The 27694-nt window shown below is 37.3% G+C and overlaps 1 protein-coding gene across 1 annotated transcript in view; it reads right to left on the minus strand.

The window, feature by feature from the left end:
* The window catches only part of LOC134800834 (anillin), a 130374-nt gene that overhangs the window by 26767 nt on the left and 75913 nt on the right, over positions 1-27694 (minus strand). Inside the window, exons 9-13 of the mRNA XM_063773391.1 lie at positions 20163-20388; positions 17562-17745; positions 6212-6287; positions 4676-4825; positions 1369-1518 (exon numbers count right to left, since the gene is read on the minus strand). Of these exons, the coding sequence (XP_063629461.1) occupies positions 1369-1518; positions 4676-4825; positions 6212-6287; positions 17562-17745; positions 20163-20388 (786 nt within the window). The remainder of the gene's footprint in view (positions 1-1368; positions 1519-4675; positions 4826-6211; positions 6288-17561; positions 17746-20162; positions 20389-27694) is intronic.

Below are 27694 nucleotides of genomic sequence, written 5' to 3' on the forward strand. Positions count from 1 at the left end.
ATAAATACATATAGAATGTCAGGTCGTTTCAAATATTTTTAATCCTGTCCGGTAGTTTATTAAACTGTACCATTATAAATTATAATACTATAAAAACGGTGCTAGGATCAAAGTCTCTCGTTGCGGTTTACACGCACACAGTATAGCGTTTTACACGGCGCCCGCCGCACACAATGATAAAAAACCTCGTCGTCGCCGTTGAAAATGTGCGGAGCCGACCGACACACGTCCTGCCTCTACAAGCTCTGCCGCGGCACTGAGCTGGCGCAGCGCGTGTCATCGGTAATATAGAGTAGTTTTCAAAAATTTGCCAAAAAATTATAGTAGAATTTCATAAACACTAATGTATACCAACAGTATAAGCAAACGTTGCAGATTGCTTGAGTATGAAAATGACTTCGATATTAAGTAGATTTTCGTAGGAATTGACACTTGTTTCGGAGAGAAAATCGAGTTCGTTTTACTTTGATTTTCTCTTTCTCAAAGGTATGTAGGAAAAATATAGTTTGATATGCCTAAAGTACAGGGTATTAGTAATACAAAATAGCCAGGTTTAGCAGAGTAAAATTCTCAACATTTCCAAATAAGAGCTCGCCATTCAGTGCTTCACGGGGTTTTTCGGAAACGACCATCAGAAAAAAAATCATTACTAATTTAATAAGTCTTTTTTCTAATATTTACAACGATATTTATAAAGATAAGAAGACGCTTTTACTGGAACAAGTACTCATTGTTTCTAATAATGAGCGCAAAGTCCTGAATTTCGTCGACTAGTATCATCAATTTTGCATTATTTCGACTTTTCTTGTAAGAGCGCTCTTAAAATACTTTATAACCCCTCACCGCGCTCTGTATCCTCCTGTAGAAGCTGACGCTGTGCACCAGCTCCGAGCCTTTGTCGGCGCGCGGCGTGGCCGGCTGCGTCTTCAGCGGCGACTTGAACTGCTTCTCCTTGTCCTGGTAGACGATGGTTGCGGACAGGCTGCCCTACATTATAGCAACAGTTAGAGCTCCTCACCGCGTTCTGCATCCTCCTGTAGAAGCTGACGCTGTGCACCAGCTCCGAGCCTTTGTCGGCGCGCGGCGTGGCCGGCTGCGTCTTCAGCGGCGACTTGAACTGCTTCTCCTTGTCCTGGTAGACGATGGTTGCGGACAGGCTGCCTTACATTATAGCAACAGTTAGAGCTCCTCACCGCGCTCTGCATCCTCCTGTAGAAGCTGACGCTGTGCACCAGCTCCGAGCCTTTGTCGGCGCGCGGCGTGGCCGGCTGCGTCTTCAGCGGCGACTTGAACTGCTTCTCCTTGTCCTGGTAGACGATGGTTGAGGACAGGCTGCCCTACATTATAGCAACAGTTAGAGCTCCTCACCGCGCTCTGCATCCTCCTGTAGAAGCTGACGCTGTGCACCAGCTCCGAGCCTTTGTCGGCGCGCGGCGTGGCCGGCTGCGTCTTCAGCGGCGACTTGAACTGCTTCTCCTTGTCCTGGTAGACGAAACTGGTTGAGGATAGGCTGCCGTTCTGCAACCCATTATAGGTAGAAAAACTTAAGAAATGCCCTCTAGTTAATAATTTATTTGACGACGGTGGCAAACAAGCGGCCTGTCCGATGGTAAGCGGTTACCATACCCTGTCAACGCCTGCAAATCCAGTGGTATTACAATTATTGTACAAGCACGTTATCGACCCTTTAAATGTAGAAGAATTCACTGTGTTGAAGGGTTAAAAAAAGCCAAGGTGTAGATGTAGACCAATAACAGCCAACACAGTGCATCCTCGGTAGTTCTGGAATCCTTATGCACCATTATGTATTTTGTTATCAAACTTATTTTATGTGAAAACTCAATTATGAAACATGTTTGTTGTTGGGCATTTCTTAAGTTTTAAGACTAATAAATAAGCATCACAAATATCATAATATAATATACCTACAGGGTGATTCATGAGACGTGAGCAGGACTAACCCTGCACACTCAGTAACTGATAATTGATCGATCACCGTCGTATTTAGGAGAAACAACCACACTTTTTCCTATTTTTTTTACTTTTTGGTGAGGGCAAATTTAATTCTCTACAATCATGGTCACCCTAAGAGACCTAATTAATAAACATAAAACCTCTTTAACCGTAATGACAGCATTTTGATTACGAAGAAAATAAACTGTCAAACTTGAGTGAGATACGAGTTTTCAAAAATAACCAGACCGTGATGACATTAAATTTGACACAGAATATCGGTAGTTTAGTATTCTTATTGTAGGGTGACCATGCATGACGTAAATAAATTAATAACTTTTTTTTTCAACACGACTAGAAAATTAACGTTAACCTCACTAATACTGATACGAAACAGTTGCTTATAATTTAAGAAATGCGCAGTGTTAATCCTGCTCACGTCTCCTGAATCACCCTGTATAGACGGTCAAGCAAATCTTGTCAGTAAAAAAAGGCGCGAAATTCAATTTTTCTATGGGACGATATCCCTTCGCGCCTACATTTTTCAAATTTGCCGCCTTTTTCTACTGACAAGATCTGCTTGACCAAGTATAGAAATGAAATTAAAATAATGTGTACATGCAACTTGTAACTTTTTAATACTTTTAAATACTGGCATAAGGTCATGTGGGCTAAGAGAAACAAGTTAATTTTACTCGGGGCAAGAGTAAGGGCTCGTTTAGACGATGCGAGAACTCGCATGCGAGTTTCAATACATTGCGGTATTTGATCGGTCGGTTGAATTGGACGTAACTAACAGTCCGCAATGTAACTTAAATCGCGTGCGAGTTCGCGCGCCGTCTAAATCAGCCCTCAGTATGAGGATTTCCTACAAGTGTTACTCTTGCCCCAGTGTTTGTCCCATCCGATCAGACCTCATACATTTATATAATCCCATCAAAAACATAAATGTAAAAAAGGAGAGCCAAGTTCAATACAAAAATTATGCTTGGCTGTGGGGTTCGCCGCAAAAAGAATGGAGATCTAAATGAGTGCCAAGTTCTATGCAAAATCCAAATATGTATTTATAAGAACAAAATAACATTATAAACAAGTATTAAACTCTATTTCTTTGCTTTATTGGATACCTATAACAATTGCTGTTATTTAAAAAAATGTGAGATCTTAAAGCAGGTTAGATTTGACTTGGCCAGTTTTCATTACATCAGTCATTTTATAAAGTTATTCAACATATATATATATATTGTAATTCTGATAAAAACTAGCCAAGCCAAATCTAACCTACTTTAAGATCTCACATTTTTTTTAAATAACAGCAATTGTTATAGGTATCCAATAAAGCAAAGAAATAGAGTTTAATACTTGTTTATAATGTTATTTTGTTCTTATAAATACATATTTGGATTTTGCATAGAACTTGGCACTCATTTAGATCTCCATTCTTTTTGCGGCGAACCCCACAGCCAAGCATAATTTTTGTATTGAACTTGGCTCTCCTTTTTTACATTTATGTTTTTGATGGGATATCAATACTTTTTGTAAAGAAAACAAGGCAGGTATTGAGATTTAATGTTTTTTCTTGTGTTTCCGCCGCATGTTTTTTCACTTCTGTTCTTTGTATTAATTATGTGGTGCCGCGCGCCGCCAACGACACACCGTTGGCCGGTAGTTTAGCGCGTATTACAAGTTTTTTGTATGGGGACACCACTTATTTTTTGACTTAACTTTATTTTTATATTTCTTTTATATAGCAAATATAATAATACATATATTGGGATAGTTTCAAATATCTGCTTGTAACGGTTCCAACGCTACAATTAAAAAATATTTTTTTGTATGGGGACCCCCCCTATTTTTTACCTTTTTTTATTTTTAGATTTTTTCCTACGCTTACACACAATAACCGAGCTGGATTCCAAATTTCATCCTTCTAGGTCATCTGGAAGTAGGTTAGGTTTAGGTACTATAAGTCAGTCAGTCAGTCCCAAAATGTACGACTTTTTGACCTTCATATCTTTATAACCGTTTGAGCTAGCTTCATGAAATTTAGGCTTCTAGATGTCCTTATGGATATAATTAAACACACGTAGTTTTATGTGTTTACGTTAAATATGTTTTGAGTTATAGAAGGGTCAAAAGTGGCACCAAGTGGTTCGTGTAAAGATACACTCGGCGCTGGCTAGCCAGTTCCTTTGCTTGAACTTGGCTTGACACGCTGCCGCGTGTCTAGATTGCAATAAATTGATATTCAAAAATGTGTTGCTTCTGTACAAAACTTAATAGCTGACCATTCTCGACGATATTTTACCGTGAAAACTGTACTGGTAAGCGCTGGTGGCCTAGCGGTAAGAGCGTGCTGCGACTTTCAATCCGGAGGTCGCGGGTTCAAACCCCGGCTCTTAACAATGAGTTTTTCCGAACGTTTTTATGTACGAAATATCATTTGAAATTTACCAGTTGCTTTTCGGTGAAGGAAAACATCATGAGGAAGCCGGACTATTCCCAATAAGGCCTAGTTTCTCCTCTGGGTTGGAAGGGCAGATGGCAGTCGCTTCGTAAAAACTAGTGCCTACGTTAAATCATGGGATTAGTTGTCAAGCGGACCCCAGGCTCCCATGAGCCGTGACAAAATGCCGGGATAACGCGAGAAAGAAGGAGATTTTACCGTGAAAACCAGTTGAACTTCACCACCATGGATGACACCAAATGACCTATCCCTCACCTTGTTAAGTTTAGGCGGAGTGGGTCCATCGCTCTCGTCTAGCGCCTCATCCAGCAATTCGTCCAGCTCACTGTTGCACTCGCTCTGCGAGTCCTCAGAGTCTGACTCTTTTACTGCTTTTTTGTAGCTTGAGTTGTTCTTCTTTACCACCTGTATAGTGTGACAAAAAGTGCGATCTCGTATTTAGTGTATCACTTTTAACCTCCCAAAACCCACCATATAAAGAACCATATAAAGATTTCAATTTTTGTGATGGGTAAAAAATGTTAAACTCGCGACAGGTCACGTTACCGTAAGATTCGTAAGACGGACACGTGACCTGATCGAAAAACTGTTACAATGTCATTGAGTTTTCACTTCTGCCGGCACTCCCGGAGTGCAACCCGTTGTTTTTTTTTTTAATTTGAACCTTATTCTATAAGTAATTTAAATTTCATTTGTTTTAAAACGCAATGAAACAAAAATCCTACTTTATTTGGTTCATGAAAGGTTCAAATTAGGTTGCACGAATATGTAGGTACATTGTAATGTACATTTCGTCGGGTGACAACCAAAACTCACTAAGTACTATCAAAAAATTAAAGTAGCAATGCACTTTATTACACTTGTAACACGGTTTATTGTCCAATAATTTCAATGATGTTAGTTAGTGACTTTTGCTTGTCACCCGACGATTTAGTCTCAGGAGGTTAATTATTCATAATGCATCTAATCAGTCATAATGTTGGTTTGGTGCTGCTTTACTAGGATGTTAACACATTCAGGGCCAAGAACCCGACTGTCGTGTACACTGTTCGTAGCGACTATACGCGCTACATACGGTGAAACCGTAGCACTTAGTGGCAATGAATGTGTTAATTAGTTCTGTTTGTACTGAACTAATATGTACATAATTATTCTATGTAAATGTCACGATATATGTAATTGATTTATTACATTACATAGTAGAGTTTATTATTTGTATGATTGCTGTGCGTATTTCTACAGGCGCCACGACACTGAACCCGTTTCACTAAGGTCCATTTTTTTTATATCACAGATAATAATAATGCTGATTTGTATCGATTATACACCAAAATGACAAGTTGGTTGGACAAGTTGCGGCAATACAACGGTAAGTAATTTTCATTTTAAATATACAAATTCTGAGGTACACGAGTTTGTTGAACTTTAAGATACGTCAATTAATAGATATAGAACCGATATGGATTAGATGTGTCAGTGTCAAAAGTGACGTTTTTGTTTGAAGAAACGTCACATTTGACACTGACATATCTAATCCATATCATTTCTAGACCTATTAATTGACGTATCTTAAAGTTCGAATCGGGCCGTATGTATTTCTCTCTCTAGCTTTCAATTTCAATTTCTTTATTCATAACGTAAGTTACATGTCAATTTTATTATACATATTTACATCTTATGTCTATTTTATATTAACAATAATAAGTATCTCATTTCAATAATCACATATAACATTGTTTGTATTCATAAATTCATCGAATGCGTAGAACGCCTTATCTATTGAATACTTACATTCATAACTTCTCGTCCGAAAGACGTCTCTGCCCAGTTGTCAGATTTATTCAAATTGTCATTTATGTTCTCTTGGCTGAAAGAGAAAGAAACTTCGTTAGTATAATTATTACATTGATTGCATATAAGGCGGCGACGGAAAGTTTCTAAAATTATTTAATTTCCACATGGAAGATCGAAAATGCCTACCTATTTCCGAGAACTTTCCCAACTTTTTGGACACAACAATGTATACACTTGTACCTAAATGTAAGCAACACATAACATTAAATATGTATACCTAATGCTAGGAATTTTCATCGTCCTTTCGTGCCAATGCGGTCCGTCTTGGTATGCTACAGAAAACAAAAGTTAACCTCATGAACCATAATGTCCATTATGTTATACTTCGATAAATTTTCTAGCCAAAATAATACTTTATGCAAAATATTGTAGCAGCAAACTGAAATAACTGATGGTGTCCGGCTTGGCACATTATCAGATAACTAGGCTAGATAATATGACCTAACGTTGGACAATCAAGTTATCATTAAACGTAAGGCAACATACAGCGCCATCTACTTTTACAATTGTGACACTAACATGTTGCACCAGTCAAAGCGTCTTATTTCTTTGTCCTTTGTCTTATTTGTTTGTTCTTTAACTGTGTGGGGGACGGGCACTTATTTATGCCATCGATCTAACATTCGATTTAAAAAACCGGCCGAGTGCGAGTCGGACTCGCGCACAAAGCGTTCCGTACCATTACGGAAAAAACGGGAAAAAATCACATTTGTTGTATGGGAGCCCCACTTAAATATTTATTATCTGTTTTTAGTATTTGTAATAGCGGCAACAGAAATACATCATCTGTGAAAATTTCAACTGCCTAGCTGTCACGGTTCATCAGATACAGCCTGGTGACAGACAGATGGACAGCGGAGTCTTAGTAATAGGGTCCCGATTTTACCCTTTGGGTACGGAACGCTAAAAAAGCGGACTTTCCTACATATTTATATTTAGAACCAAATAATATATTTATTGTTTATTTTGGTCAATGGATTACCTACCTACTTGATAATATGAAAACTTCAAAATAGTACCTACGGCTACGAAATTGACAGCTGAAGTAGGTGGCCCATAATTTTAGTGGTAACTAGTATACCATTGACCATCTAGCCACCACATAATGAGTAGGTACCTACTTATGCTATAACTTGCGGCGGCAATATTTTGCACTACTTTACTGATCATATTTATTTACCACTAGTATATTAGGTCCTTACCTATGAAATTGGCGTTTTTGTACATAGATATAAGTCTGATCCTAGTTTTTTTTTTTTTTACAAAAGTACATACACAATTACAATAAAACTACAATATGATTTCGCCAAACTGCTTGACAGCAATTAATTGTTATTTTTTATTGTTAAGTGTTCAGAATTAAGCCTTGAAAATAGGTCTTTTCATGTGCTGTCGGTTCGAGTATTAAAATTACTTATATTTTTCTAATGGTACCAATTTTCAAGAAATGGAGATATTGAAAACATACCTTAAAGGTGTCAAAAATTACTGGAAAAATTTTGTTTGGTTTGAATTAGCCATCAAAAAAATGTCCGCAAAATTAATTGTATGGAAATTCGTGTTTCGTTGAAATTCTCCGAACAAAACGCCAATTTCATAGGTAATGACCTAATATTTGCTGATAAGCCATTTTTATATTGCGTCCCCTCCCCAGAGCATCCAAGACCCGCACTTCTAAAGTAATCATGAGGAAACATAATAATTTAAGATAGCAAATTTGGTTTTAATTGTGGGAGTTGCATCTGTAAGATTACTTTAGGAAAGAGCGTAGATAGGGGCGCGCAGATCTACCTAACCTGATTTATCGCCTAAGCGCCACTTGCACCATCCCACTAACTCGGGGTTAACCTTAACCGGTTAAACCGCTAACCCAGTATCAAATTGTACTGGCAACCATGGTAACTCCAGGTTAACCCCGGGTTAGTGAAATGGTGCAAGTAGCGCTACTCGATTAATTCTCGAGGCGATTGCCGTTTATAATTATAACTGTTTTATTAAGGTTTGAGAGTATTTTGATAGCGTGTTAACTCCTACTCCCGTGCTAACTTGTATCACCCATTTTACCATTTCAGGGGGCCTAGCCAAGATTACAAACGTACATCGGGAAACACCAATTTGAGTTATTTCTTGTTATCATCAGCGAATTTTTTGACACAATTTGCCGCCCGTAATATCTTGCCGCCCTAGGCCCGGGCCTACTTGGCCTTAGGGCAAATCCGCCACTGAGTAAACGAAAAGTAAAAATGTACCGGGATGGCAGATGAACCAGAAGTTTATTTTGATATAGAGTATTCAGCCGGGCCACAGCGAACCCTTTTAATAGTATGAGACGTGCGCGGTATGTATACTATCAACTTCTATAACTATTAGCTCCACTTCAAGGGCAGCATATTGACGGGTAACTACGGAACCCTACACTGAGCATGGCCAATATGCTCTTGGCCGCTTTTTAAATTAAGACGAAACAGGAGCTGAGTTTTAAATATTTTAGGTAAATATACCCGTCTCGCTAACGGAAGCGGCACCTAAAAGTAGTGCGATAAGGACAAGGCGAAAAATCCTGCGTAAAAATCTCAAAAATCGAGGTACCGTACTCCTCTGTTTCCTCCTCCAAAACTTAACCAATCGTAACCAAATTTGGAAATCTAAATGATTATGAAATTATCTGTGTCGGACCGTTTTGCTTTTTTGGCTAATTGATATCAGTTTTGAATGCCACGCCTCTCATTGCGGCATAGTCAATTAGGCCATTTTGGCCATTTTTGAAGGAATCTAGCGCCTTAAAAAACAAAAATATCAAAAAAAGCAAAACGGTCCGACACAGATATTAACAATACTAATCTGTGTTGAAAAAATCATTGCTCTAGTTTCAAAAACCACGGAGGAAAACGAGGAGTACGTTTGTATGGAGAAATGACCACTCCCGTTGGCTCTTAAAAGCTCAGTTTCAATAAAGCTAGCTTCGCACGATCGTTATCAGGACGAAAATGGACCTTTCCAAAGACGTCAAGATATGTTTGACATCTGAGGATCTGGAAAGCCTTCTTAAATTCGTACTCAATATTGTAAAAATTTCATCATTAATTTATGCGTTTTGCCGCCATTTTGAGTTAATATTGATGTCTATGAATCCACTCTTTAAAGTTAATTCTATGGTTAAGACTTATTGAATTGCACCTTTTTGGCGAATCGCGAGTAGGATACCTCGTTTTTTTAAGCATTAGAAAAGGGGTACCTAAACAATCTTTAACGGCCCGATTCGAACTTTAAGATACGTCAGTTAATAGATCTAGAAACGATATGGATTAGATAAGTCAGTGTAAATTGTGACTTTTCTTCAAACAAAAACGTCACTTTTGACACTGACATATCTAATCCATATCGTTTCTAGGTCTATTAATTGACGTATCTTAAAGTTCGAATCGGGCAGTAAGTCTCTTTTTGATTGATAACGCTTTTAATAAAATAGTAACTCTTACTTATTAAACCAAAAGAATGTATGTAAATATACATCCTAGCTATATAATTGTTACATATTTGCTGTGACTTTTGTTACCTTTTTTCTGATGCTAAAAAAATGCAGTTTTCTAGCACTAACGATCACGGAGCACAACCTCGGGTGGACAGACAGACGGACATCGTACAGAGCCATTTAGTTTAGTTATCAAATCAGGAGACTCATGGTATAATAATATACTCCGCCTGGTACTCCATTCCCGTCTTTTCTAGGTCACCTAACTGACACGGGCCTACGTCATCATGCGACAGCGCTATATGATAATATGCGATAGCGCTATATATAGCGGCCATGTTGTTGTGACGTAGGCCCGTGTCACTCTGGGAATGGAAGACCATGTTTTATTAGACTATGAGTAGACTGTACCTTTACTGTATCCTTAGGTATATAAATAAAAATAGGGTAGTTATAACATTTATTGGTTAACCGACCAATTACAAAACCGCCTGGATCTGTCACTGACCGACCTTTGACTTTAACCTACATTATTTGATCGTGTAATGTTTCCTTCAAGTGGCTTAAGGAGCCATTTGATGGTAGATTTTGTTTACTTTTATTTAAATAGGGCAAACCTTGGCTTATCGGTGATACTTGGTAATTCGGTGATACTCCGTTATAATCTTACACAGTTCTCACCATGAGGAAATGCGAGCTATAAAATCGTTGGCAGCTGTCAGTTTTGATGCGTGCAATCGGGTTGGCAGCGATTTAATTGTTTACATTTCAGCATTGTGAGCTCAGCGTAATTTAACAATGCATTATCGCCGAATTACCAAGTATCACCGATACCTAAAGTTTGCCCAAAAAGAATAGATAGTATAGAGGAGTCCTGTCATTGTAAATTTTGTAGTCACTGTAAATTTACTGCCATCTATCGACACACGACTAAAACTCAAAATTAAAACGTATAAAGTTATCAAAAAATGTATATATATGGATAAATGAATTTATTATTTTTATATTATTTTGATCCATGTTCATTCACTGATATCTATGTGTTAAAATTGTTAAATATGAAACGGTGTCGTCACGCCATCTAGCCGAGGATAGGCTAAAGGTGTGTGCGCCATCTATTCGAGAATGACTTTTACTTGAATTCCGAGGCACGTTTTTTCCTTAGACTTTATTCGTCTTATACGAAGTTAGATATGTCTTTGGTTTGCCCTACCTAAAGATACAGAGTAGGTATAGTTGGATTTTTTTTTTACTGCCCGAATTTTGCTTATTAGCAGACTCCGTTATCAATGTTGCAGATAATTGAAAATCAATACGTATCCTAATTTCACCTAAACGTCTTCTTATTCCTCTTCATATGATCAAATAAACATTGAAATGAAAAATAATTCAGAACTCGGGACTCTTTCAATAATAGGTACTAATGATATGGGGCATTACCCATGAAAAGGGACCATATTGTCGATGGCGGTTACGCCGCACAGCGTCGCGCGGCATTATATTTATATCGGAGCATCGTTAATAATGGCGTACGCGCCATCGATAATAAGGTCCCTTTTCATAGATAACGTCACATATGTGATATTTTATTATTAGCTTGTGCGTTTTCTCTCGAAAAAGCGCTATTTACACGAAGAGCAACGTCAAATTGATCTATGTTTTTCTTATTATAACTCAAGTTGTTTTACTTTGATGAATTATTCCACTATAGCATACCAAGACAAACCTGAAAACAGCACAGACAAGGAAAATGAAAAAAATCCACATCACATTTCCAAATTATTTATTTTACAAACATCTCATAGAAAACACTTCCTATTATCACAGACAAAACAACAAAATTACACTTATAATAAAATATGAAAAATACGCAAGTAAGTGTGAAACACAATTTTATGTAGGTAGTGAAAATGATGTGTATTGTATAAGCTCGGAACAAGGGAAACAGTATGAGGATTTCCTAGAAGTGTTTCTCTAGCCCCATGTAACCTTAAGTCAGTAACTCAAGTAATGTACCAACTAGTGTCTATACATTTAATTTTCTACCTTAAAGCAGAAGGAATAAAGTCGATTTTTAAAACATGTTCACCAATAGTATGGTTCATTATGAAATCTATGATTATTCTTTATGAATTTTATGACTATAGGTACCTACGATAAGGTGCAAATCAAATGTATAATCACTATCCTTTTATTAATTCTGCATTCTATTAGTATTATTATTTCATTGTCATTTAAATTGACTCAAAATTGTATAAAGCTGTCTTTATATTACACTTCCTTTTTCTATATGTTTAAATTCATAGTGCGCCGTTAGAATATCAAAAGTAATTTGATATTCTAACGGCGCACTCGGACACTGTTATTCTTAATAAATTTGATAATATAGCAAACATTTAAACAAATGTCACAATTTGAAATTACTGGAATAAAGTTGGCTATCGAGATAGCTAGTAGAGTAGGTAAGGTCAATGCGGCCAAATCCGTCTGCGGGAAAATCCGTACATGAGCGCTTTATTTTAAACAATAATAAACGGTTATTATGTTCATCGACAACGCAGCTATTGCTTTTAGTTAGAGCAGTCAAAAGTAGGTGTGCTTTTAGCCTACGGTTGAAAAAGAAAAATACGCTCGTGTACGGAATTTCCCGCAGACGGATTTGGCTGCATTACTTTTGAGAACATTCTTCTTCAATGTCGCATACGTAACGCGTAGCATAGCAATCCTAACAATTTTACATTTGTACTGCTACATATGTATAATAATACAGCCATGAAATATTATCCGACTTTCTAGCATTTTCAGAAGTATTACGTAAGAAGGGAGTAGTGTTATACAGGGTGGTCTAAAAATAAGTGCATTCCCGTTGCCAGGGAGGTTTTGGGATTATACTGAGCAACTTTTACTATGGGACCAACCCCGAAATCGCGAAAAAAAATTGGCTGTTTCACACATTTTGGTATTTTATTATTTCAATGGGAGGGTAAATCTTTTTTTGCTATTTCAGGGTTGGTCCCATAGTAAAAGTTGCCCAAACCCTCCCTGGCAACGAGAATGCACGTATTTTTTGGCCACCGTGTATAAGCGACATATTAGTAAAATGCTCCTCTACAAGCTTTATATTTTTTAGTATGTAATATAGTAGTAATGATACATATTTCTATGTACTTCATAATTATGCAATGCTTATCTTAATCCTACTTTAATATATACATATGTACATTCGTAAATGCTATGAAAGTACCTACAACTAATAATAGGCAACATTACAGTCTTATTAAAGTAAATGATATACCCTAAACTGGAATTATAAGTAAGTATAGATGACTTATATAGTGTGTAAGCAACCTAAAGATACCTGGAAAAGCCTAACCTGAAATATAGTTCAAAACTGGTGAGAGATTCTCAAGTTTGTATTTTTAGGATTTTTTATGACCCATTTGGAAATGTGTATACTGTATAGTCGTCTCGAATACCTATTTCATTATCATAGCTAGAAGATTCGAATTACAACGACCTTTCTTACAGGTATACTGTACTAATCTTTACATATTCAATCACTTGTATTTGGGCGATTCTAATTAAGTTAAATTGTAGCTGTAAAATCTGACATCTTCGATTCACACAAACATTACAAATGTTTGTAAATCTAAGATAGGAATTACCACTTTTTTGGCATCCCCTGATGAACAAATTGGTGTATTTAATTACACAAACGGGTCTAACGCGATAAAATTTCATTGTTTTTACTTTATATTTAATTATATCGCGGTGTGTAATTAAATATGTGTAAAAAACGCGAGAGTATAAAGTGTTATAATAAATTGGTGTGTTCCTTTTTGTTCTTATCGAAATACAAACAAAGAAAACCTAGTTTTCTTTATTACTAAGGCATTCAGTACCCCTCTCTAATATATTTAGTCACATTGGTAGACCCTGGTATAAAATGGCGCAAGCTTAATCCTCTGGGTCAAGACATTAGGCCTTAAATTTACTGACTTTGATCAATGGAATTTTAGAATTGTCTCAATGATTGGCCTCCAGTAAACGCTGTATAAATCTGTATTTGCAGATAGGCTATAACATCTCACTCGCAAATTACATCAAGAGTTTTCCTCTGTCATAACATTGGTAACGCGCCATAGCGGGCGCGGCGCCATGCAAATATCCATGCCCCCGATACCTCACATTTACTTGGCATACACTATTGAGCTGTCAGTTGCGACATGCTGACGGTTTTGGCGATGATTTATGGTATGTTGCAGTTGTCGAATGCAAAATACTTAGACTTTAGGGTACCTATATGTGACGTTACATCGGAAAAGGTACCTTATGGCGGTCGGCGCTTACGTCACGTAGCACCGCAATATTTAGTATTGGAGCATCGTTAATGGGGCTTTTCAAAAGAAATGGTACCATTTAGGTACTTTTTTTTACGAAAAACCATCGACTTTTGGGTTATTTAGACTCAGAACCACGAGTACTATTGAATGAGACAAATAAAAAAACCGGGCAAGTGCGAGTCGGACTCGCACACGAAGGTTTCCGTACCATTATCTATAAAAACGGTCACCCATCCAAGGACTGACCCCGCCCAACGTTGCTTAACTTCGGTCAAAAATCACGTTTGTTGTATGGGAGCCCCACTTAAATCTTTATTTTATTGTTTTTAGTATTTGTTGTTATAGCGGCAACAGAAATACATCATCTGTGAAAATTTCAACTGTCTAGCTATCACGGTTCGTGAGATACAGCCTGGTGACAGACGGACGGACGGACGGACGGACGGACAGCGAAGTCTTAGTAATAGGGTCCCGTTTTACCCTTTGGGTACGGAACCCTAAAAAAGTGTCCCCAGTTTTTCATACAAATTTTGGGTGTCAGTTTTGCAACGGTCCATACAAAATGTATGTAAAAATGCGTTACAAAAACATTTATTTGGGACACATTTTTTTTAAATCGATAGTACTCGTGATTCTGAGTAGAAATAACCCAAAAGTTGATGGATTATCGAAAATAGTAAATGGCACACTTTTCAGTGACAATACCCTAATACCTAATAGCGTAAGTACCAACCAGCATAAGGTACCTTTACCCGTGGAACGTCACATGTGTAGTATTACGTGAACGCCTTTTGTGTGCCTGCCGTCATTGGGTGAAAATTTCGACCACTCGTCACTTTATTATGGTTCTGAAACGTTTGTTGCGGCTTTTTTTAATAAATCTTCGATCTCCACTCATTCTTTGGGGTCTTACTAAAGCGTAATTCTAAATACTAGATTATTGCCAATCGATACGCTAGGAAAAGAAGTCATCTGTATCAGCCGCTTGCGAAAATTACTGTTGGCTTTCTTCATATGTACCTATCAAATGTCTCGCGACCAAGTAGATTTTACCTGATATGGCGTGTGAGGTTTACCCTATATTTTAAATTTTAGTTCAGTATAATAAATGATAAGATCCGAAGAACGGTATAAGTCGAGGGCGAAAATTTTTGTCATTTTTAGAAAATTTTAGCGAGAGGCGTTCCAGAATTCCAAACTCTGATCTGACTGCTTTTTCGAATCCGAAACGTACAAAATTCAAGAAAAAATAGTTATAGAATATTCGGGATCAATTGACTATTTTTGACACAAAATGGCATCGTAATACAAGTAACACAGTAAACCTCATATAGATACCTAGGCACGTTTCACGATTAATGTACCTATTTAAGAAACGTAATGTTTAAGTAGCAGTACACGTAATACTGGTAAACCGGTTGCCATTTGCTGGCTCGGCCTAGTAAAATCCGTGTTATTGCCAAGGTTTCGGCGCCGCACATACATTTAGATAAAGGCGAATGATAAGAGGATACGTTGTTTTGAAACTAAGTTTACAAATAGTCAGGCAAACCAACTTGTCAGTTGGACAGGTGCAATATGCGTTTATTTTCTACAACTCCGGCCGGCTTTTTCTACTGGTTTGCCAGAATATATTATATGCAAACACTCTTGTGTAACTTAAAAATATTAGAGGATAAAGTATCCAAGTTCACGTTTTCCTAGTCTGTCCTATTTCATTTAAAATTATTATGTTTAACTGATAATTTTGAAAGAAAAGGGGAGAAATCTATGTAATCCTAGAAAGATATGAATTACAGTCAAAATTCTATACTACTACAATTTTGATAAAGTACCAACCATTCGAAGCCAATAGAGCTTAGTATTTTTACAATCTTTAGCAATCTAAAGCGAAAAAGTTAAGCAATATCCTTTAAAAAGTCAAAATGTACCTTTATCGTCAAAGTATATTACTATCAAACTGAATTTAAACAATTTATTGACAAATATCAGACTGTCCGTAATATGCATTATATTTAGGCATTAACAGTCCACCTTAAAATGCTATAAAAGCTTATATTGATATTTCAAGTTTCCTTAAAGTCCGGTCCAATCTTTAAACTGATACCGCTAAAAAGTTTGTAAGATAATGTGCTTTAATTTCAAGGTCTATCAATTCGAACTAAAACATATTAACAAATATCAAACTGTTCATGTGCAATTGTGCATGTATGGTTATACTAGCAGTCTAAAATCCGCGACAAAACTTCATATTATCATTTCAAGTTTCTCATAAGACCAGTGCTGTATTTAGAACATCGCTTCTAAAGTTTGCGTAAAAATAGTAAAAATGTGATTTCAATTTACAGTATCCTATTATCAAATGGAATTCAATCGAATTATTGACATATAATCAGACTGTTCATAATGTGCATTTATATTTAAACATTAGCAGTCTAAAATTCGCTATTGCAAAGCTTGCATTTCAAGTTTCCCAGCCTTATGTCTGATGTTATGCGCATAACTTAGTCGTTGTCTGACATTCTAATGTCAATGTCAACGCGATCGTTAGGACATTATTGTCATACTATAAAATTTATAAAACTGCATTTAATTGTACAGAATCAAAGTCATTTAAAAGTACAGTATTTTCCTTAACACTTAAGCCGCTAATCCAACTTGATATATTGAAGCAGTCTTTGTCGTTTTACTTTCAAAAAGGACTACAGACGCGTAGTTACATGGCTTTACAAAAACTTTTGTTGAAAACCCCACGACTTCAACATTTTTTAAGGTTTTGTCTTGTTTGGTGTCATTAGTTCCGGTACAAAAACTAACGGTTCCGATTCCGATACAAGACAGAAAACGTACAAATTTGTCAATTCTGATTGTCACGTTTTAGTTTAAACTTTTTTATTTATATGTGCGTGACATAACGGAGACAATTTGAATTTGGAAATAATTAACTGGGCAGTTTTTTATCGGGATCGGAAACGCTAATGATTCTAAGATAAAATAGTTTTTCAACAAAACTCTGAGTACTACAAACCACAACACTATTACATTTTCACATGTTAGAATAATCAGTCTACACTTAACTTACAAAAGACCCAACGGCGATAGCAAATGGATCACAGATGTCTCTTGAGATCATACATTTCCCATTTCAATGGAACTCCATTAATGTCAAACGGCATTCCCATATATTTTATAGAACGCCGTCCAAATACCCCAACCTTTGCTAAGGCAGCACTATAAAACAAATGAAAATCTCCTACGGTAGTCAACCAAATGCTATCGACATTCGGCCAATCTTTCCTCTCACAACGCTTCGCTTCTCCGTCAAAATCCTTCCAGAACCTTCGCGAATCTTCCACTACTCCTTGAAACCGTCGAACTGACGAGAACATTCGAATTGGAACACAAACACGACCTGTAAAAGAATCAAATGCACAGAAACAGGAAGACGCACTCGAGTGCGTAGTATCCACACCTTGAGCCTCCGCAGTCTGAGTATTCGTCCTGAGTATTGGAGTTGTCTGTCTCTATGTCGGACAGGTGTGGGTATATGCTGGCCGGTTGGCTGGTGACCGTGCCGTTTGGCTCCTTCGTGTTGTTCACTTTTATTCTTTTTACGTCTTCTAGTACGGATAGGACTACGGGCGAGTCTTGGGAACCTGGAATGGAAATGAGAATAGTTTAAATTAAGCGAAATACGAGTGACAGTTTCGAAATTAAAATTGTGATTAGAAATAAAAGTACGGACGTATAAAGGTGCTGATAGACTTGAGTGTGTACTAGCTTTCGTCAAACAATTCGCCGAATCTGCTGCTCAAAATGCGAATGCTTTATGTTTTTCTCGAGTGATACTCAAGTCTATCAGCACCTTTAGAGGTCATAAGTATTTTTAGACGTTCAAAGGAGATTGGATTAAAGAGGTGGTGGTGGATTATGTAAGAGGTGTTGCGTTTTTATAAGTTTTTTTTTGTACAGCGTACCTTCAAAATGACGCACATGTCATACAAAATGACATACCCGCAATATGCTTCGTCTTTCGCGATGTATGAGTATGATTATCATTTGAGAAATACCATTTTATAAAACGTATATTTAACCCCGAGAAACAGGAGAGCAAATGGCAGGTGCAATTGCCGGAAGGGCAACATGCACATAATTATAGCTCTTCCTGGCCGTAATGCATGAACCTATATGCTCAGGACGACTCAGGACGTAAGTATAAGCATCAGAAAAATATGAAGGATGTGCGGACAGGTGACAAGGGCCTCATTATACAATTACATTCTAAGGTTACGAATTAAAACATTACATTGCTCAATAAATATGTCTAGACCTTTTATGGGTTAATATTACGGGCGTTTCAAAGACTAATTTTGTACACATATTTGAAGAAGTGTCTTTCCATTTTAATGGTTTCATATTCATAAAAATGTCGAAACAATATCGAAAATGTGCCCAAAGAAATTAGGTGGAACTATTATTTAACTTTTGTAAAACACGTATGGGATCGCGGAGATGATCTAATAATTATGTTTTATTTATCTTTGTGCTAACTATGCTATTATTTATTATTTTATGTTTCATGTCAAGGTGTCGCAATAAACTATTCTATCGCTATTCTTATTTTTACAATGACATTTGAACTTTATACATTTTATAATAAACTGCATAATGGCATACTTGTATGCTAATTTCCTTAGGAAAATGTTATTTGAACCGGTTTTGCATATAATTAACATTAACATGTATTGACGTAGTTGTAGTATCATCATCATTAAGTATACCTAGTGTCCGGCTATCAAAATAGAATTATACTCACCGCAATACCAATTGGCGACTGAGGTCATAATGCTATCTCCTTTACTCTTATTGAGACCAACCAAGAGTGAAAGAGATGGCATTGTGACCTCAGTCGCCAGTTGGTATTGTGGCTACTGACTATAGTAGCGGTACACGGTACTTAGGGCCAGTTGCACCAACCACATTTGACATACTGATCAACGTCAGCCGGCGCGCCCCGGCGCTTTACTATGAAACTTTCCATACATTAAAATTTAGCGAACTCTTTAACGATACGAACAGTTTGGTGCAACCGACCCTTACTCGTAAATAAATTGAGATGCGTTTATTATGTAACTTCATGTGAATGCAGTATTAGTATATGAGAATGCAGATCATTCGCGGTGAAGACAGATCATTTAGGTACAAAATGTATTAAATGTTATCGATCGCTACTGTGATATATTACTCGTTAAAACAGTACAGTATACAGCAGAGCAGAAGAATAATCCTCCTAAGGCCCAAAGTCCTACCTATAGCATATTCAGTTCGATGAAATTTAAATCATATTCAATTGGAACAGAGTCGCATAGGGACATAACAACGTGACTATCTTGAGGAAATCGGTCTAGTTTCCCCTCTGAGTTGGAAGAGTTGTCGCTTTCGTACCTGCACTAAATCTTGGGATTTAGTTGTCAAGCGGGCCCCAGGATCGTATAATATCTTGGCACCGTAGCAAGCCGGGACGTAAGGGAGATAGTTAGAGGTATAGACAAAAGTTTTTGACAAAAATTTCATTTTTGATAGGTACAAGCTTTTATCGCAGACTACTTTTCTTTCCACAGGCAACTAATACTCATCGAGACAATGCTACAAACCCCGAAAACAATTAGATTGCGTTGTTTTATCACAGAGTTCCTATGGCCACCTCCTGTCTCCATCATCAGATCAGCTCGATGGTATCAATTGCATTGTCACCCGACTTAAATATGTATTCAAATTCTCAGCTTCATCAGAAACCGGGAAGTGGGTCGAATTTAACTTGCAAGATTTGATTACAGACCCAGACAGACAACGGGACAGGTGAAGCTAATTAAAAGCTTGTAAAATCTTATCTTAAAATTAACTCGAATGAAAAAAATTCAAAAAAATACACGTGTTGTTGCGCGGGGGGAGCCAAAAACCTCACCAAATATCACCAAGGGGGAGGGGGGGTCAAAAAGTAGCCGAAAACACCTCGCGTGATTTGTGCACAAGTTGCACAACCCTTTATAGGCTCGTTAAAAAAAATACTCACTTCGTCTCTTAACAGGCTGGGCGCCAGCAATCTTCTCTTCAATCTTTTCCCGTCTCTCCTCAGCTTTCCTGGCCTCATCAAACGTCACTTTGGGTATGTTAGCAATGACTTCAGGTTTCTTAGGGGTCAGGCTGGTGGTGCTGCCCATGAGAGGGGCTTTCTCTGAGGGGTCATTGTCGTTTTGGTCCTCGTCTGAGTCGTTTGGCTGTTCTGGCTCTGGTTTTGGCTGAAATAAAAAAAATATAAATTACTATAAGAAGGTTAGAAGCGAAAGTTTTAACTGGAGCAAAAATACACGGAAAAATCTTCCGGAATAAATCGGCTATTATTTTATGAAGTTCCTCTAACAGTCTAAGCGCCACTTGCAACATCCCACTAACCCAGGGTTAATCGGTTAAATCTTGAGTTACTACGGTTACCAGTAAACGTAAAGTTTAACGGGTTAACCCCGGCTTAGTGGGATGGAGCAAGTGGCGCTATTTGTTTTAAAATTTCGAAGTACAGTAAAATTGTCATGTAAAGTTGCGTTCACGGAACACTTTTGGGATTATTTCGGTCTTGCAAATTAGTCAATTTTCTATAACAATAATGTAAGTTCATTTTGAACTAATACGTGCCTAATCATATACTTTGCTCGGTACAGTTGAGTTGAGTTGGTACCCATCAACTATACGAACGTATTTCCTCAATTTAGCTACAAGGTCGTCTATTTTATGCCCTTTTTTATACCTTTGCAAATCTATTCACACCTACGGAATTGAAATTGTATAAAAACATATTGTATTGCATAATATTGAGCGTTTTTGCCTTATCGCGCCATAAAGTTTTGATTACTTCTGTAAGGCACGCGAAAAATATACAAGTTTTTAAAGATAACCATAATGCCCAAATTGGAAATATAATGACCTAATTTAAATTAGGCCTTTTTAGGATTCTGTACCTCAAAAGGAAAAACGGAACCCTTATAGGATCACCCGTGCGTCTGTCTGTCTGTCCGACCTTTATAACACCATATGCGTCCACACTCTTAATTATGACACGTAGCCATAATATCAATAGAAATCGCAAACATGTGTGCAACCATACATCACTGAAACGGTATCCAGGTCATGGTAAAGACTATATTTCATACAATGGGCTAACACCATACTAGATTATTAAAAAACCGGCCAAGTGCGAGTCGGACTCGCGCACGAAGGGTTCCGTATTACCATTTACAAGAAAAAAAAAAAACAAAAAAATTCACGTTTATTGTATGGGAGCCCAAGTAGCATTGCAAGCTGTATATAAGCTGTATTAAAGTTTATTTGTATACTATAAGCTGTACAGTTAGGCTGTACAAAGGCTGTATAAGCGCTTATACAGCCCTTATAAGTAAAAAAAGGGCCCAAAATATACAGCCTTTGGCGTTATTAGAGCTGTAGAGTAGCTGTATAAGCAATACATAAGCTGCATAATAGCTGCATTACAGCTATATTTCGGTGTAACAGGAAACCTTAACACTACAGATAATCTCTTATAAGTACGATATAAGAATATAAGTTTTAAATGAGTTATAAGAAATAATTACAAGAGAATAATAATCATTTAAGAAACTAAAATGTCTTAATCTTGTTCTTTCGTAATATAGTAATGGCGACAATAAAGTGTTATAGTGGATGGTAAAAGTAAAAGTAAATATTATACAGGACTTGAATGGAATTTTACATTATTGGTAAGTGCGGATTATTATTTATTGTGAACCTGTGTATCTTTTCTGGCAAAATATTTACGCGCCTGCAAAATAACAAAGAGAAACCATAAGGAAAATATTAAAAATCGGTAAAGTTACTGTTTGTTTTTAAGGTTAGAGTGTCAAAAATATTTATAAATATTAATTCTAAGGCTAAACAATTTATTTTAGCTGGTAATCATAACACGGCGTTTGTCTGCTAAATATTTGCAAGTATTTCTTTAATTATATTTACAAATACGTTTTTTTTTTTATTGTAAAATGGCGACAATTTTTAAACAGCCTACAGGATAGTTGGAGAGCATTATAATCTTAGTAGCTGTGCTGTGTAATAAATGGAGTGTCTTTTACAGCTTCTGTAATTAAAACAGCTTTATAATAGAATATTTGCATTCGTTTGGCTGTATTTCGGTTCTCCGTACATAAGTTATAATTCTCTTTAGAGATCCGTATAACAAATAAAAAACCTGTACTGTAACTGTCATTCATTAAAAACATTCGTAAAAACTAAAAAACTAAAACTAGTGCCTACGTCAAATCATGGGATTAGTTGTCAAGCGGACCCCAGGCTCTCATGAGCCGTGGCGAAATGCCGGGATAACGCGAGGAAGAAGAAGACTGTAACTGTCATATATTCCTTTAGTTTTATAATACACTTATTTTCAGAAATCATTACACTACTATACTTATACGAGTGTAAAATGACGCCAAAAGATTGTTATAAGCGACTCAGTATCAGTAATACAGAAAAAAGCTGTACTATAGCTGCCATTTATTCATTTGGTTTTATAATACCCTTACAGACAGAAGTTATACAACTACTATTCTTATAGGAGAGTAAGATTACGCCATAAGAAATAGCTGTAAAACGGGGTTGACAGATACATTTGTACAGCTACAAGTGCCAAGTGATACTACAATACAGCCTGTATACAGCTTTTACGATAAAATTAGCTTGTAGTGTTTCACAACACTTAATGTTTTAAAACGGAGTTGACAGATACTTTTGTACAGCTAAAAGTGCCAAGTGATACTACAATACAGCCTGTATACAGCTTTTACGATAGAATTAGCTTGTAGTCTCTCACAACACTTTTAGTTTTATAGTAGATTGTTTATATTCTGATAAAGCACCCCATGCTTCCGCAGAATCCTTTATAATGATTATATACAGCTTGAGCTGTATAATGTCTGTAAAGTACCTTTTATACAGCTTAAATCTTTTCTGACACTCTTATACGTCCCTTAAATCACTCTAAGTTCTTAATTGGCTGCTATATTGATGTTGCCGACACTTCCATGCTACTTGGGAGCCCCACTTAAATATTTATTATATTCTGTTTTTAGTATTTGTTGTTACAGCGGCAACAGAAATACATCATCTGTGAAAATTTCAACTGCCTAGCTATCACGGTTCATGAGATTCAGCCTGGTGACAGACAGACAGACGGACAGACAGACAGGCTGACAGTGGAGTCTTAGTAATAGGGTCCCGTTTTTACCCTTTGGGTACGGAACCCTAAAAACAACCTACTTATGCTCATACTTTTAACAACAGAATTCTTAACTGACCATCGGTGTACAGTCACCTGCAATAATATGTTCCTCTTCGAAGGCCGCAAAAATATGTGACACTCTCTTATGGCTCTACAAATAAGATCGTGTCAGATATTTTTGCGGCCTTCGAAGAGGAACATATTATTGCAGGTGACTGTACCTTAGCATTAAGGTTGATTGTCAGTTAACAGTGATGGTACATTTTGTAAGACGCTTAGAACGGTGTTAATTTTTACACATAACCTAGAATCTTCGCAACATCGTATCGAGCTAGCAGTGAAATATGACTTTTAAGTCATACTGTTAAGGTTTATATTTGTATAGTGGAAAATGTGAGACCCAGTAAGTTACGTATCATAATGGGTGTATTGGTTACACAAAAAGGGCTTTTCTTAGTACGTACTAAGAATTGCGACATTCAGGCTCCAATTTCACCACGGTGACAGGTGCGACAATTGTAAAACATCACTGTTGCTGACGTCACAGGCATCCATGGGCTACGGTTACCGCTTAGCATCGGGCGGGCCGTATTCCTGTTTGCCACCATCATTGTTTTATTTAAAAAAACTTTATTATATCGGAAATAAACAGATATTTCTCTTGCTAAGTTTATGACAATTGTCACAAGAAACACTACAATTGTCACGAAATTCCGACATATACCTCATTACCTGTCAAGAATTACCTACAATTCTTCTAAATCTTGACAATTGTCAGAAACTTCGCAAAAGAAATATCTGTTTTTTTCCGATATAATAAAGTTTTTTTAAATAATACAATGATGGTGGCAAACAGGAATACGGCCCGCCCGATGGTAAGTGGTAACCGTAGCCCATGGATGCCTGTGACGTCAGCAACAGTGATTTTACAATTGTCGCACCTGTCACTGTGGTGAAATTGGGGCCTGGTTATTACCTGTCGCGAGCAGGGTTAGTCTGTTATTCGTAGGTGGGCCGATTTTTAGGGTTCCGTACCCAAAGGGTAAAAACGGGACCCTATTCCTAAGACTGTCTGTCTGTCACCAGGCTGTATCTCAGGAAACGTGAAAGTTAGTTGAATTTTTCACAGATGATGGTATTTCTGTCGCCGCTATAGCAACAAATACTAAATAGTACGGAACCCTCGGTGGGCGAGTCCAGACAGACGGACAAACGGACAGACGGACGGCGGAGTCTTAGTAACAGGGTCCCGTTTTTACCCATTGGGTACAGAACCCTAAAATGTGGAATATTTATCTAGTAAACCTACACTACTAGTAATTTCACAACATTTCGTACAGTTGTGTTAATCAGTAGAGTAGAAAGCATTATGCAAACTGCAAGTAACTTTGTAAGATGCGGTAATTTCTAAGGAAAACATCTATTTAGGTTTTCCCTTGAGGCTACACGAAAGAGCGTGATTTCACTTTTCCTGGTTAACATTATGTTATTTACCTGATAGACGAAGAGCTAGTACATAATAACCCTTTCAGCATTGGCATATCAGGTTCAAGTTCAGGTTAAAAGAAACGCCAATCGAAACTCAAATAATCACTTACACTTTATAAAACAAAGTCCCGTGCCGCGTCTGTCTGTTTGAGTGTTTGTATATATGTTCGCGATAAACTCGAAAACTACTGAACGGATTTTCACCTACCGATAGAGTTATTCTTGAGGTTTAGGTGTATAATTCGTTAAGGTTTTGTGTAACCCGTGCGAAGCCGGGGCAGGCGTGGCTCACTCCGCGAATTCGTCGCTTTGCTACAGGTAGCTAAAAGTACATCCGTGCCACACCAATTTTGGTGGCTAGCCATACCTAAGCCGCGCGTGGCGTTGTCGCCACCTAGCGGCCATAACTTTCCTGATCGTAACAGACGCGTTTTGTTAGAGAGTGAGTCTTCTGTACCTAGTACTATTATTTATTCTGTGAACGGGGCGGGTCGCTAGTGTGTAGATATGAAGCGGTGACTTTTCTGTCATCACGATTAAACAAAAAAAAACTTTCAAATTAACTATTTCAATATTTTAACTAGTAAAAGGTTAATTACAATGACTCAATATTCGTGACAGACTTAACCAGGTCAAAACACGGCAGGACATAAAATTTACAACAGTCAACACAGAAACAGACTATTAACATCTAACGATCATTGCCTTACCGTAGTGATTTACCAGCTTATTAACTAGTAGACGTAAGGGAAACTGGTTTTCCACACGATTTGTACAGTCACCATCAGATACATCGGAGCGGCCAAGGTGTTCACAATATCTGAACACGCACTCTAACGCTTTCACAATAGAGGCGTGTTCAGATATTTGTGAGCGCTTTGACCGCTCCGATATATCTGACAGCGACTGTACAACTTGAGAAACCCAATAATTAAGGAAAATATATAGTATTAAGTTTACATTTGACTACTGTCGGGAAAAGGGCTGTAAATGTTAATATTGGATAAACTATATGTTTAAAAGATACGCGAATACTAAAATTAACATAAATATATCATTGCAGAATAATTTCAATGTAAGGAGCGGTGGAAAAACCTTGTTAAATAGTTTTAAACACGAACGGAATGGGGGCATGTTAGATAACGCAATACTGTCACGAACCGTACCTATAGCAAATACAAAAATATATAAAACGATATATTATTTACAAATGTAAGTAAAAATGTTATACACGGTGGCTAAAAAATAACTGGGGATTATATTGAGCAACTTTTACTATGGGACCAAACCCGAAATCGCGAAATGAAAAATACCCTCCCATAGAAAATGGTCTAGCCAAAATGTATGAAACTGCCAATTTTTTTTTCGCGATTTTGCGGTTGGTCCCATAGTAATAGTTGCTTAGTATAATCCCAAAACCTCCCTGGCAACGGGAATGCAGTTAATTTTTTAGCCTCCATGTAAAAAAGTTAAATAAAAAAAAAATTAAGTTATTTTGAGAGAAGTAACATTTTAGTTTTTTTTACCAAGCATTTTCGTTTAAAACGACGCACTAAAGCACAACGAAGCTATTATCAGATCGCGCGACCAACCTGTTTATGTTTTTTACCAAGTACACCAAGTTATTTCACGTGGTACTATTTAGGTCGGCATGTCGTGACTCTATCTGATCAGAAGGGCACAGATGGTGGTATGTCCTCACTTGTTTTACCCGTCTTTCTTGTATTATACTATTTTGATAGAGACGGAAATAATGTATATGTCCTTTACTTTAAGATATTGAAATGTAAATCATGTGTTCTTAAATTCTAAAAGCGCGCGGCGACTTATTGCGACTGTTTCTAAGGGTCCATTTAGACCGGCGGTCGGCAACCTGCGGCCCGCGGGCCGCATGCGGCTCGTGAAATTGTCACTTGCGGCCTGCGAGCCTCTCTGGCTATGTAATATTGAGAAACGACAATGTCTGATAAAGTCATAAATATTAACAAAGTGCGGCCCGCGTCAACTTACTCATCGTTAACTACGCTACTAAAACTACGCAAAAAAAGGTTGCCGACCGCTGATTTAGACGATGCGAGAACTCGCATGCGAGTTTCATTTCATTGCGGGTTTTGATCGGTCGCTTAAATTGGACGTAACCACCAGTCCGCAATGTAACTAAAATCGCATGCGAGTTCGCACGCCGTGTATATCAGCCCTAATGCTTACTTGCTTAGTGGCTAAGCAGTGTCAATGGGTCGGAAGTTTTTATATAAACTGACCCGATTTAATTGATGTTTAGTGTATTTTATGCACAGTTTACCCTGCAAAAGTATGGAAAAGATGCAACAACTAGGTCAACTTGTGGTACAGTCGAGTTCATAAATATAGTATACATTTTTCACATCACCTAATCAGAAAATGGATTTTTCTTCCCTGCTAGGAGGGATCAAAGTGACACTTTTCTGTTCAAGGACATTTCCAGTATAAAATATTAATATAATTAACTATGAACATCGTATGTACAGCCTGGCAAAAAAGAGTAGAAATTAAAAAGTGGCAACACTGTAGTGTCAACACTGAGATTTTTTTATTTTCCTCATAGTTGATGTGAAAAGCAGTATGTGTCACACGGTATCAAAATTATTTCGTCTTGGGCGTTAACTCTTGAATCCCTCATTACGCTCAGGATTCTACTTTAGAATCCCTCACTACGTTCGGGATTCTATTGTAGATTCCATCGCTTCATTTAGGATTCAATGTACGCCCCTGACGGAAATATATCATTTTGATCCCTTGTAACACAAACTACTATTTTCACCTTATTGCAATAGGTT

The sequence above is a fragment of the Cydia splendana genome, chromosome 20, assembly GCF_910591565.1.
Source record: "Cydia splendana chromosome 20, ilCydSple1.2, whole genome shotgun sequence".
NCBI lineage: Eukaryota > Metazoa > Arthropoda > Insecta > Lepidoptera > Tortricidae > Cydia > Cydia splendana.